This window comes from Malurus melanocephalus, unplaced genomic scaffold (assembly GCF_030028575.1).
Source record: "Malurus melanocephalus ecotype Western Australia unplaced genomic scaffold, MMel_1.1 scaffold_731, whole genome shotgun sequence".
NCBI classification, from domain to species: Eukaryota; Metazoa; Chordata; class Aves; order Passeriformes; family Maluridae; genus Malurus; species Malurus melanocephalus.
The window spans coordinates 94229-107695 of record NW_026623963.1 but is presented as its reverse complement, the minus strand read 5'-3'; the positions used below and the strand labels follow the sequence as shown (position 1 = coordinate 107695).

The 13467-nt window shown below is 46.5% G+C and overlaps 1 protein-coding gene across 1 annotated transcript in view; it reads right to left on the bottom strand.

The window, feature by feature from the left end:
* The window catches only part of RABL6 (RAB, member RAS oncogene family like 6), a 54570-nt gene extending 41837 nt beyond the window's left edge, over nt 1-12733 (bottom strand). Inside the window, exons 1-3 of the mRNA XM_057384676.1 lie at nt 12291-12733; nt 4988-5122; nt 144-191 (exon numbers count right to left, since the gene is read on the bottom strand). Coding sequence (XP_057240659.1) covers nt 144-191; nt 4988-5122; nt 12291-12420 — 313 coding nt within the window. The 5' untranslated portion in view covers nt 12421-12733. The remainder of the gene's footprint in view (nt 1-143; nt 192-4987; nt 5123-12290) is intronic.
* Between the last annotated feature and the right edge of the window lie 734 nt (nt 12734-13467).

Below are 13467 nucleotides of genomic sequence, written 5' to 3'. Positions count from 1 at the left end.
ATTCTTTCAGGAAGTGATACAATAAGGAAAGGTTTTTTTTTTAATGTAGAAGTAAGCAGGTATTTCCAAATTCCATGAAAATTTTAAATTAAAATTGGGAAAGAACAATTAATCTCCATTAGAAAGAAAGTTATAAATCTTACCTTTGTCAACAACATCCCAGACTTCAACTTTCACAATATCATCAGTGGCTGGAAGCACAGAAGAACACAAAAGGTTAGAAAGTTTCAGTAAAACACCCACCAATCAGACAGCCCAACCCAAAGCCAAAATGGAGTAACATCAAAGCATAGGGATGTCAAAAGAAGCGCAAATCCTGTGCAAGAAGAAAACCTAACCCGAACAAGAAGGAAGTGAACTGATGAAGGCCCAAGCTGTCCACCAAAACCATGCTACCTAAAAAAYTTCATAAATACTCTTAGTCACATAAATGATGGCTGGATTTCCTTGCTGATTCATGTCAGGTTTGAGGTGTGTTAGAATTATTTTATGCAGATTCTTTTTATAACATACAAAGGTTTACAAAGCCTTTCAAAAATAAAGATAAAAATGTAATTTTGAGYATAAAGTCTGGTTTATAAACAAGGCATACAACTGGAAAAAGGAATACACACATTTAAGGAAAATCAACCTATGCCAAAATGGCATTTCCRTGCAAATGTGACAGCCAGTGCAGATAACCCTGTAGGTACAGAAACCCATCCTCCCTGCACATTTCCTGGTGCATTTTGTGAAAAATAAGGTCTAACTAGCAATTTTGCTTCCTATTGAGCTGCAGCATCAATAAATTATGAACAGCAGCATATATTTGAGTTGCTAAAATCTGGAGAAAGACATGCACAGTGACTGGCACTGCTAGTAACCACATGCAGCCACTTGGCTTTTGAGTGGAATGAGGGATGAGCAGCTCYGGTTCAATGTTTCCATGGAATCCAAATAAGCAGTCTTATTTTCAGGAAGCTGTTCCAAGAAACAGTTGCTTTTTGGAAATGTTATAGGCTTTGAAGCAAAAGCTTCTACTTGGAGCAGGCCTGACCATAAAGAAATAGAATAGGAAGACAATGTCTCAGAATAGACAATAATCTCATAGGATAGCATGAGAGTTTATCTAAGTGTCATTATCAAACCAGGAAACATTTTCTATACAGAACTCAACGCTTGGCTTAATTAAATGTTTCAAAATATTATAAAAGACAGATTATGAATAAAGTAAAACTTTGATCCTATRCTTCTGAGGAAAGATCCTTTATGCATGAAGAAAAATCAGTCTCTGTTTTCCTCATAGTCATTCCTGCTTATCTTCCCCTGTGCAGCAGGGCAGGGGGAACTGGATGAACAGGAGACTTCCCCTGGGTCAGCCCAGGCAGTGCCTYGCAGGACTGAAAGTATACAGGAGTACAGCACTTGCAGCCAAAAACTTCTGCTCAAACCACTACACTCTCTGAGTTACCTCTGCTCCTGAATATTTCTATAGATAATCAAAGCAGGTAGGGTAAAGTCCAACCTATGAATCACTCACCTGGCACCCAGCTGAGGCAGCTCCTCCCCCAGGCACCAGGACTGCAGGAGCTCTCCTGGTGCCCCTGCAGGTGCTGGGACAGAGATCAACTATGGAGCTCTGTCCCCAGATTCCTGCCTTGCAGCTGGCAAGGCAACCCTGATGCCCTTCCGCAAGCAAGGCTTGCAAAAGGAGAGGAGATATTTGCCTTCCCTGAGTTTTGCACAGGCTCAGGAGGAGCCCAGGAGGGTGGTTGTTCTTTCCAGAAATGCCATGTGAAGCAACACAACAAGACTAACAGTTCAGAGAAGTGAGCCCTTGGGGTGACAGGCAGTGCTCTCCCAGCACATGASCTGGAGCCTAGCACTGGCACTTTGCTCCTGAGCTCTCCACCTCCTTCCCAGGAGCCAAACACACCCTCAGTTAGGCCGTGTTGGCCTGCTGAGTGATYCCCACAGTACTGAGCAGCAGCAGTTCCAGGCAGCTGGGGAGCTGAACCCCCTGACCYCCACAGACTTGCTCTACAACCCTTCTGGCTGAGGGGAAGGGCAGAATTTCTCAAAAAAATGACTGCATGAGACCCAGGAAAAACGTATTTCCGTGCTCCTGATAGCTCACAGCCAGGAAGTTCTTCCTTTTCATCACTACTGTCATTCCTGATTATCCTGATTATGCAAGAGGATAATTGCTTTAGTGCTGCTGTGTTGGTTTTGATGTGTGACACATACCCAGCAGCATCTCACCCGAAGGAGCTCTGTGGCAGGAAAAAGAATGCCAATTTATCCTTGCAACTCCCTAACTTGGATTAGCACAAACCATGGACCAAAGCACTCCAAAGATCTGTCCTGATCTGCTATTTGACCAGSTACTCCAAGGCCAGGGGCACACTGAACACTGCTTTCCCAAAAAATGGTGGAGAGCCATGGGAAGGCTCCAATTGCAAGAAGRCTCATTTAAAAATAAGAATCATTACATTGTGGGTCATCACCAGGAACTCAAAGGCCCTCAGATACCTTTTACCATCACTCAATGACAGGATTAATTTCAAATGCTCTGGATGACAAATCATATAGTGCAAAGCAACTCTGCCATCCCTCAYTCCCACCCTTAGGGCATTCAAAGGATTTGAGCATAACCATTTGCCATTTTTTATTTCACACGCTCTTTTTGAGACTGCCAAACAGAGAATAAAATTAGTGACTGGTACAATCCAAGTAAGTTTTCCTCAGGGTCAAGAATGGTAATTTCTTACTTCGACACAAAATGACAAATGCCCATTACAGCTGGCACAGAAGAGAACTTTGTTCATTCTGAATAAGAAGTAACTCAAATTCCACTACCTTTACTAATTCCTCCAGTATAAAATTTCWGAAGGTGCTACATTTCATATCTAAAATGTAATTCTTCTAAGACCAGAAAATGTAAGAATCCTTCAATATTTGACAGTGATTTAATTAACATCTGTAAGTATTTGCGGCCAATTACCACGTAATGTTTATTAAAGCTAGTTTGAGTGCAYGAACAAAGGAAAAACAAACTTTATTTTTCCTCTACAGATTAACTTGGCCAACAGGGCAGAATTTAGACCTGAACCAAATAATCTGAGGGCCCACATCACCAGTCTTGGATGGAAACTTCTCACAATGGGAAACAGACCTTACATTAAGTCTTTTAAAATGGGGGTTACTATTTGAAATATATTTTAGGAAAGTCAATGGAAAAATTGCTATATTGCTGGAAATTATTACTAAGAGAATAGTACAGTGTTTCACAATGTAAAAGAAAGACAAATGGAAGGCACAATTCCTGGCACAGCCTTACAGATAGTTAGGGTCAGCAACACTTCACCTTGAGCAAAGCTTATTAGCATATGTACATACTGCTGTCAGCTCTGGCCAGGAGGTTCTACTGAAATGCAGCACACCAGTGTTAGAAGTGGGCACTGGAAATAACCTRTACACCTGTGGGTCTCAGCACACAGCAAAGCCAGCCTCAGGTGTAGGTGTTTTCTACCCCAGGATTGCATCAGTGTTGAAAAAGTAGTGCTTGAGCCTCAGCTCAAGAAAAGAAAGGTAGACACAGGTGAGATGACTGGATCTTCCTCCAAACACCTTTTTGCATGTACACATTTTGTACCTGTTCACGGAAATAGATAAGAATAAGCCTCTTAGAATTAAATGCCAGACTCCCAGGCTATATCTACCACCAGTGCTGTGTTACCTGCACCCATCAGAGAGGAAACCCAACTCTGATGCTTCAACCCATGATACTGCAGAAACCCACAACTAACAGTCAGTGCATTCTTTACACTTGAGTGTCTAGGATAAAGGAATTTCATTTCTTATTGTAATCTGAGTCTGTTCAGGCTGAGGCATTCAAGTTTAATTTTGGAGATCGTTTCCATCATCCAACTTGTAAGCTCTGTGTTGTTTCCTCAGTAACTGATGTGCTGATGTCCTGAGAGGAAGAGGAGTGAGGGGAAGGATGCCATAGCAAACATACACCATGCCAGAGGTTTGACTGCAGATGGGAAACACCACTGTGTGACCAGGCAGATCTGCTGGTGAACACATCCTATGGCCTCGTGAGCATTATCATGAGACTTGGGCATCATGGTATCACCTGGCAATCCAGGTTTGGTGGTGAATCACCACACAGCACAGGGTATTCTCCCAGCTGGGAGGAGTTAGGTAGTACCTGATTCAACAGRTCAGAGTGAGGCAGATGGGCAGTGTCTGATAATGACATCATTTGACCTTTTCTGTGCAGCATATTCAGTCTTACAGAGCACTCTYATACTGAATCAGGAGTTCATCCCACAAGGCTGTAGCACTCTTGACCAGCAGCCTGAAAGCTGGACTAAATGCACTGTTGGATCACAGCCTTAAGCCACTTCAGTGCCTGCAGCGTCTTCTCCAGGTGGGATGCAGGGCTTTCACAACCACTTGCAACCAGGAAAATAAAAATTAAAAATCACATCTGATCACTCAGACTCCAGCAAGAACTTAAAAAAGACTCTGGTACTTCCATGCTTCAGTAAATCAGCCTAACAGAACCACAATAATTTTTGAAACACTATCTTCCCCAGTTACCAGATGCTCTTWATATTTTCATCAGTGAAATCCGGTTTGCACCATGTATCCATGCCTAGGCAACAAAGTAACACCCCAAGCAGAGTCAGCCTCAGAGACAGATTTATACAATAACCCCTTTTCATTAGCATGTCAAGTATATCACTAATATTTCAGACCACTTATTGAACACTTCCTTGAATCGTGGCTTCCACAGACATATTCTTTAGCACTTATAACATAGAGCTTCTGACAAAATTAAAAATACGGCTGAGAAACTATGAATAACAAATAAAAAAGGGTGATGAGTGATCATTTTGTCTCCCAAGCAGACAGAAGCAAATGAGGCTGCGGTGGAATTTCTTCCCCCAAGGCATTGTCCCATGACTGTCACTCCCTCCACCCTCTTCCATCTTACTTTTATAATTCCAGTGGATGCTGGTGACTTGGATCTCCTGAGTTGGAATATATTCCTCAATAAATTTCTTTCCCTGCAGTCGGTGCCAGAGTGTGGTTTTCCCAGTGTTTCTGTCCCCTCGGATGACAATTTTCACTGGAGAAAAGAGCAAGCAGACAAAGTGATTAAACACAACTTGAGGAATGCTTTGAAAAGCATGTTAGCTTTTGGAAAGCATTATTCAGATGTAATTAGTCCTCCCATACTACACAGGCATGATGGGGTTTATGAGCCTCAATCATTAAAATCAGTGTTTATTCAGTAACTCACACCACCTCTGCAGAAAAAAAATAACAGTAAGGTTGAACGTTCTGAATCTGCACAATTCCAGCCAGCTGAGCCTCTGCTCTGTGATGGACACACTTGACCCCTTAAGCAAACCAGCAGTAGTTTGGTTCAGGCTTTAAAGGAAGCAGAGGCCTGAGCCATARCTGGGCCAAGAATTCCTCTAGGAAAGACAGAGAGAAGCAGTGGCAGAGCCAGAATTGGTGCACATGAGTTGTAACAGCAATCATTGATTAAGGCAAGAATACCAAGTGGCTTTTGCAAGACTCATTAATCAAGAACAAAGAAAGGTATAGGTACAAGGTGTCTCCTGCATACCCTTCCCATCGAATGCAATCATAGTATGAGCCCCCATGTTATCCCATCAATATAACAGTCTGGGTAAGCCTTCCCTGAGCTCTACCTGCCCAGTGGTGTGGCTGCATGGTGGGGACCTCCCMTGAAGCTGGGACACCTCTTAAGCTTCTCCTCGAGGTAGAGACCTTTTATCCCTGACAGATCAGGAGTCTAATCTGAACTCTCTCTAAACTATGGCTGGACTGTCTACCAGTGAGTCTCCTCTTCAACTGGGACACCTCTCTAGGTCTGAGGTTCCTTACCTGGGAATAAGAGATACTTCCTTGCCCAAGACATCCTCAGTAAGGGACTGATGGCATGTGGAGTTAGTATTAATGAAACTGATACTCAGTATTAATTATGATAAACTGTACAGAGAATGCCAYTAGACATAAACTGTCAAAGTCTGAGACTAAGACTGGACCCAGACGCACTGAAGCTCCATCAGGAATACAGAAAGGTGGTCCCCTCTGAGCCTCATGACCCAACAGGAGGGCCTCTGTGCCACTCATTCCAGCTCAGTCCTAACTTGATTTTCCTTGGGGTGTTTCATGCCCACAGTACAGAAGGAGCTTTGTCCTTGATCTTTGTCAAGTCACACTTGAAAAGCTTCATACTTAGGCTACTTTTGTTCATACAGCTGCTGCTGACTAAGTGATCTAAATCACCCATTTACCACATCCTCCCAATCTTYCTGCCTTCTCTACCTCTCCCTGGCCTTTACTCCCACTTGCTGGCTTTTTCTGCCAGGCTTCTTCTTCCATTACCTCCTCTATCACTTCACTTTCTCCTTAAAAACTTCTCATGCCTTGAGAGAACAGAATCACAGAACGCTTTAGGTTGGAAAGGACCTTTGTGATCAACTATCCCAACATTCCCTCAGCACTACCAAGGCCACCATAAACCATGTCCCAAGGTGCCACATTCATGTGGTTTTTAAATCCCTCTAGGGATGGGGACTCCACCACTGCCTGGGCAGCCTGTGCCAGAGCTGGACAGCCCTTTCTGAGAAGAAAACTTCCCTAATAGCCAATTTAAGCCTCCCCATGCGTAGCTTGAGGTTGTTTCCCCTGCTATTACTTACTACTTGGTAGAGAATCCTGACCCTCACCTGTCTACAACCTTTCATCACTAGACTCGTGTTGTTCACTGCTTCAGTTCAGACAGAAACTCATTCAAACTCTTCCAAGGAAAGTAAGTATCCAAAATACCAAAAGCTTTTTGCAATATCATAAACTTTCCAGAGTTGATCCAAATGTTACCTTGTTCTTTCTGAAAACACTACATATTATTTCCTAAATTTTCTCTTACATTGCAGAATTTTTTTTTTAAATGCCATCTTTTTTTTCTTTTTTACTGGCAACCACGTGGCTACTGAAAAACATAAGCTGATTTAAACTTAACTTTTATTCTTGTGTTTTGATTTGGAGCTATGATCCCCTGGAAAATGGCCCACCTCACAGACATCTAATGGTAATCAGGTGATTAGCATTAGGTTGTGCATTATCATTTGGRCAAGGAGATCTGAGACAGAAGGCTGCCTTCTGCTGCAGTTCAGGAGATGCTGCAGGAATTTCAGAGCAGAGCTGAGGAGGTCAACTTGAAGATAAAACATACACAACGTCTGTGGAAGAGCTGTCTGCTGCTGCAGTTTTGCTGTGCTTTTGTTGTTGTACACTGAGGTTTATTCTTTTTCAGAACTGTTCATTCTTTTTYGAAAGTACTTACTAACACAACACCAGGACAATAAAGGCAAAAATGAACACAGTATTTATAGGATGACTTTATATAAAGGTCCCAGAGCATCTCTGCAGACACAACAAACCCATTCTTGCATTTCCTGTCACCTTATGTGTGATTGTTTCCTACTTACAGATGGCGCAACAATCGATAGAGCATCCCTTYGATTTTCTGGAATCATGAAGCAAGTCCATGGCATAGGCAGAATGAGACTCCATTTGTCCCCTTTCAAACCCAAACCTTTACAAATGCTGTCACTGCCTGCCCTAAAATGTTAAAATTCATATTCCTCCATGGAATGCAGGAGATACTAAACCACTGAGTTTTAAAGGACAAGTAGACTCTTCTAAAGAGTCAGGCCACCCTCAAGGTGCATTTTCAGAATCACTTCCAGRTGATGTGGTTGTGAGCTCTCTCCAGAAGGGACAATCTTACCTCCCTCAGCACTTTCCCAGTGCCAACACCATTTTTTACGCACTTAAACATGGAGCTCAATCAAGAACTGGCTGAGAAATAACCCCAAAATTCTCCATTTTCAGTTTTTTTCTCTAGCTCCAGTGCCCAGCTKAATGAGCAGCACATGGTTGGAGTGCAAGGGGATCTGTCCCAGCCCTGAGCAGGTCACATTTAGATCAATGCAAGATGCTTGTGGCACCACACAGTTGGTGTGAGGAGGTCCAAGGGCTCCTTCCAACTCCAGCACTCTCTGTTAGGATCTCTCTTCTCCTACACAGTACACAAGTTCTCACCGACTCTTTTCCTGAAGAAAGAAAAAGTCTTTAAAACCGGAACAGGAAGAAGGCAGGTGATACAAATTGCTTATAGCAAAGCAAAGTCTGTATTTGTGATTTTGGCTGGGGCAGGTGTGCTCAGTGACAGGTACCTGCAAGGCTGGAAGAGCAGAGTGAGCCTCTGAGCACAGCCAGACTGGGCCATCACAGGCCTGGGCTGTGGCTGAACATGGAAAGAGGAACAGTAATTACAGGTAAGGTTAATGCTGTCAAGTAGCAGCTGCTGCCTTATTTTGATGTGAAGTTAAATCAGTACTYACTGCAAACAGCCACAGGTTTGTAGCAGAGACAGAACTATCTGTGAGAAGAAGGGTAGGAATGGGGAATAGATCAAGAGGCAAGGAAAAAGCTAAACAAATCACTTTATTCATATTGTCATCGCATCAGGAAAACCAGATGGATTTCCATTCTTCAGATGGGGAAATGGAAGCAGAGCAGTGAAGATACAGGCCCAAAGAACAGGTCTGAGAWGAACTCAGAACTACAAATCAGGAATTCCCAGCTTTGCCCATATTCCTCCAGGACTCTGCAGCAAAGATACCCAAACTAATAACCCCATGCAGAGGGCCATCACCCTATCCTCATTAAGTCTTTGGGACTGCAACTGAAATGCTTTGAGCTTGTTCTGCTGCCAAAATCAGCACCACCTGCTCTGCAGACCCTCCCAAGCACACTTCTCACAGACACAGGCCAGCATCAGGCAAAGCAGGGCGGGAATATGTTGCACCAACACCTGAGAGAAGGTGGGAAGTAGCAGGAGGAGGAGAAGCATTTCTTTTGAGAATTGCACTGAATGAAAATACTTAACAATGAATCTGGGAACTACGACTCTAAAGTAACACAAAAAAAGTAAGGACTAGAATGTTTACTGAAGAGATAAAAGACAAAACTTAACTAATACTATGTAAGGCATACGTTAGGCAGAAAAAAGTAATAAGGAGAGGGAATGAGGGGAATTCTTGAAGTTACTGCCTTTGGTATCCCAGCACTCGTGACTGTTCAGCCTGTGCTCCAGGCACACATGACAGTGGGGCCTGTCAARTGACACACTGGATGCACTGGGCAAAGCCCAGAGCAGGGGTTCCATGTTCTGGGAAATAGCATGGATGAGCCTTTGGCACTTCCACSTGTTTTGCTCCTGTCCCTGAGCAGCARCTCCCAGRGAAYGCCCAYCCAGAACYGTTGTTTACCCATCACCGCCTTACATAAATGGTCACATCTGAGTACCCTGGTGGTAAATTATGTTCTGCAATTGGTCTTGTAATTTGTTCATACRAGCACTGCTGCCAAAGGCATGAGACACACCTCTTCTTACTTGCTCTTGCCATGCTCCCTCCCAGGGCCAGCACAGCCCTCGGAATGGCCATGAAGCACACCTGATCTAGGGTATCCCAAGCATGGAAAACAAGAGCGAGTTTTCACAAAGATTGGTTCCCCACCCTTGGAACCATGATTCCTTATAAACATTCCAGCCATGACATACAKGGCACAGACCCACATAATTTTCAGCTCTGTGCTTTCTGAGTGCTCAGKGAACTCTGGTGTTAACTCTGTGAACCACAGCAGCTCCATGCAGATGGTAGATAAGAGTGTGTGCTGAAATGCAGTATGGAAATGCTGTTGYTTTGCAATAGGATGTCCCATTCAAAGGACACGACTGCTGCCAAAGGATGGTACTGGTCTCTGCTCTCATCATTTCATTAGAAATCTAAACCTTCCACCCTGCAATGCTCTTCCTTTTGAAAATGACTGTGTGGGGRAGGGACCATCAAAACAAATTATTTGGGTTCAACTTAGCACTCTATTCTACACAGTGTCTGTAACTGCCAGTGCCATTATTACACCTCACAGCCTTCGGCACCACTTCAAACACAGAGCTATCTGTTGCCAAATGAACCCGAGAGGCATAGGGCTGGCACAGTGGGGACTGCTCTGAGTCCACTGAGGCACCCAGAGTCAGGTACAGGGCCTGTGTCCCAGCCTGCTTTATCAGCAAACAGCCCAATTCTCAGCACACTCAATATTTTTCTGGGAAGGAAACAGGCTTCATTCAGCATCTGTAGTGGTCTAATGCAGCAATGAAACATTTCTGTAGAAAAAAATCACAGCTCACTTTGGTTTAGGTAGCTCCAGAGAAACAGACGAGTTGTAAAGATCTGTGTATGCTAAAGGTGGCTCCAAACCACATCCTGCACCCATCTGCTGAATGCCAGGCTTTTGCCAAGAAAGGAGAATTGGCAATGCACAGGATTTGCAGCTCTGCCCTTCCTGAGCAATGGCCCTTGCAAGGGCATTCCTTCACAGSCTGCCTTCAACTGAGACCACCTCACCACACTGGAACATTCCCTATCTACCCAGTGCCATGGCTATAGGAGGTACCTAGAAGCCCTTTTGTAAGCCAGCCTGTATCTTCTATAAATATTATATAACAGTGATGCTGGGGAGAGTTACTATGGAGATTGAAAAACTCGCCTTAAGGCAGGGACAGAAAGCAGCAGTTTTATACCAGCTATAAAGCAGTAACTAGAACACAGATCTTGGTAAGACAGAGCACAAACCAAAAACCTTTCCTGAGRCTTTCAGGAATGAGACAAAAAGCAGCGAAGCTATAGTTGGCATTTCTGGCCTTGCATGAATGGCAGGCAGGTACCCATCCACAGATCTGGCACAGTGTAGTCACCACGGAGCAGGGCTGGTCCCATCCTGTGCCAGCAGGATACAGCTGATCCCTTCTGTCTGCAGCACAAACCTCCTCAGTCTGACAAGTCAACTCCTGSCTCTTACATAATTCACAATAGCTGSCATTAGCTACCTGATCTCTGACACTCAAGCTGCCAGCACAGCACACAGGTCTGGGCTGTGGCCACACAAAGCCTCTGCASAAATCAACCGTTTGTGACCAGCAGATCTCTAGGTCCATGTTGAAGGATGCAGTGCTATATTCCAAGGCAGCACTTTCATCCTCACCCCATCTTTCACTGGAAATCCAGTCTCACTGCTGCTGTTCACATTCAGGATAGCTTGCTAAGACACTAATTTTATAAATTAAACAGCACTGTCATACTTGCAGATGTGCTATGGATAAAGGCACCAAATGCACTCTCTACTAAAGTGGAGCACTTCAAAACCTCAGTCCCAAGGCACAGTCAACAGCCATAATATTAAACAAAGGCAAAAACACCCCAAAACTCAAAGTGCTAACTTCTCCATCACATTCTGTTTCACACTAAGATCCAACATAAGCTCTATTCCTCCAACGTGCGCCTTCACAGAAATCATCCAGTGCCACGTTYACAAATCAGTCTTTTTCCCACCTGCCAATCTCTCAGCCTTCTGCAATCTGCCTCCCTGCCTGCCTGGATCCACGCAGATGAGCTGGTACTTGCAGCGCTCTCTAGAATGAGCTCTATTTTCAGCAGGAATGACATAACTGCTGACCCTGTCTCACAATTGTTACTTTGGRATGCATTTCACATACTTGCAGTGCCCTCCTGAAACACCATGTTACAAATCACCTTTACTGAGCTCCAAGGAAAAAATGCAGCCCTAAGTCTCAACAAGGAGAGGAAAAGAATTCTGAATGCGTTCCCTGAGAAAAGAGCACATGTATCAATTGAAGAAAAGACAGTGAGGATGAAACTTTGTACCAAGGGCACACAGAGGTACTCACTACCCACCCTTCATTAATGCCTGGCAGGGCTGAGCTTTTTAATAGACTCTTMTATAGCCACCAGAGCTTAATTATAAACACCATTATCCTGGGTTGCAGGGAAGGTCACCCACACTTTCAGGGGAGTTACCCTCTTGATGCTTGAASTGACACAAACTGATGTAACAAGGCACTCTCTGCCGCGCCACAGCCGGCAGGCAGCGCTCAGGGAAGCTGCTGCACCGCGCGTCCCTAGTCCTACACCAAAAGATAAAAGTTTCCCATCCCTCAATCCTCCCACGAGCTGCAACATTTTACTCCAAACTTTGCTTTGTGCGMAAACGGATGAAAGCAGCACCGTGCACAAGCACACGCACGCCCAGCCTCTCAGGAGGTCCCCAGGCACCGCACGGGGCACCGGACGGGGCCGCCCGCCTTCCCCCGGCCCAGCGCTCTGACTCACTGTTATACTGGACTCCCTTGGCAAACCTCCTCTGCAGCGCCTGGTTCATGGACTGCAGCCCCGCAGGGATGTTTTTGTCGCGGACCGCAGCCTGGTCCGAGCCCACCAGCTTCTTCAGGGCCGAGAACATCTTCGTGGTCCCACACCTGCACCCCGGGGAATGGGCGGAACGCGGACTCAGGGGCCGGGCGGCCGCGGGAGAGGCACGGGGCGGCTCAGGGCTGCAGCGGGACCGGCCCGGCCATCCGGGGCGGAGGTGTGCGGGCCCGGCCCGGCGGGAGGAAGCTGCGCCGGGGGAGGGGGGGCACTATCGGGGCATGTCCCGGCGCGGKGCGGTGGGGCCGGTGCCGGGGGCCGGCGCGGGGCGGTAGGGCCGAGGCCGCTCAGCCCCGCCGGAGGCCGGAGCCGGGAGCCGGGCACGGGGAGCGGGGGCGGTGCGGGGCTCCCGCCGCCGCCATCTTGGCTCTTCCGCCTCAGCGCGGGGGGCCGGGACGCGCGCGGCGCGGGTACGGCGGCCSGGGGGGGACAGAAGGGCACGGAGCGCGGCCGCTGCGGGAGCTCCGGGAATCTCCCGTCACTGCCCCGAACGCCGAGTGCAGTCCAAAGTGCCCGGAACCCCCCGAAGCGTGATCCCCACAACCCCGGCCATGCCGTTCTGGAACCCCTACAACCCCCCAAAACCCTCGCAATCCCCTCCTGGAAGCTTCACAGTCCTCCACCTGTGACCCCTATAACCCCTCATGGGGCCACCGCAGCATCCCTGGGACCACCCCCAAAACACCTCTAACCTATTCCAGGGAACCCTATATAGCCTGGCACTCCCATAATCCCTGTCGTCCCCTCCTGTGCCAGACCCATTTTCCCATGACCCTCATAAGCCGGTCACTCTGTTCCATGACTCCTCAGGTTCGTCTCTAACACCCCGTAATCCCTTGCTGCAAACCCCATATAATCCCCCTGATTGCCCCCTCACTCCCCGTGCCCCCATCTCGGCTACGCACGAGTCTCCCCGGTCCCACCGTGACCCGGAGCCAGCTGCGATCATTAGGGAGGAACAGACCCTTGTTCCCTTGCTGTTCCCCTCCCGGCAGCCCACTCCCATCCCCTGGGAAATGAGGGGCTGGGTCCCATCCAGGGACACCCCACCAGGAAGGTCAGAGAGAACCCCACAGCATCC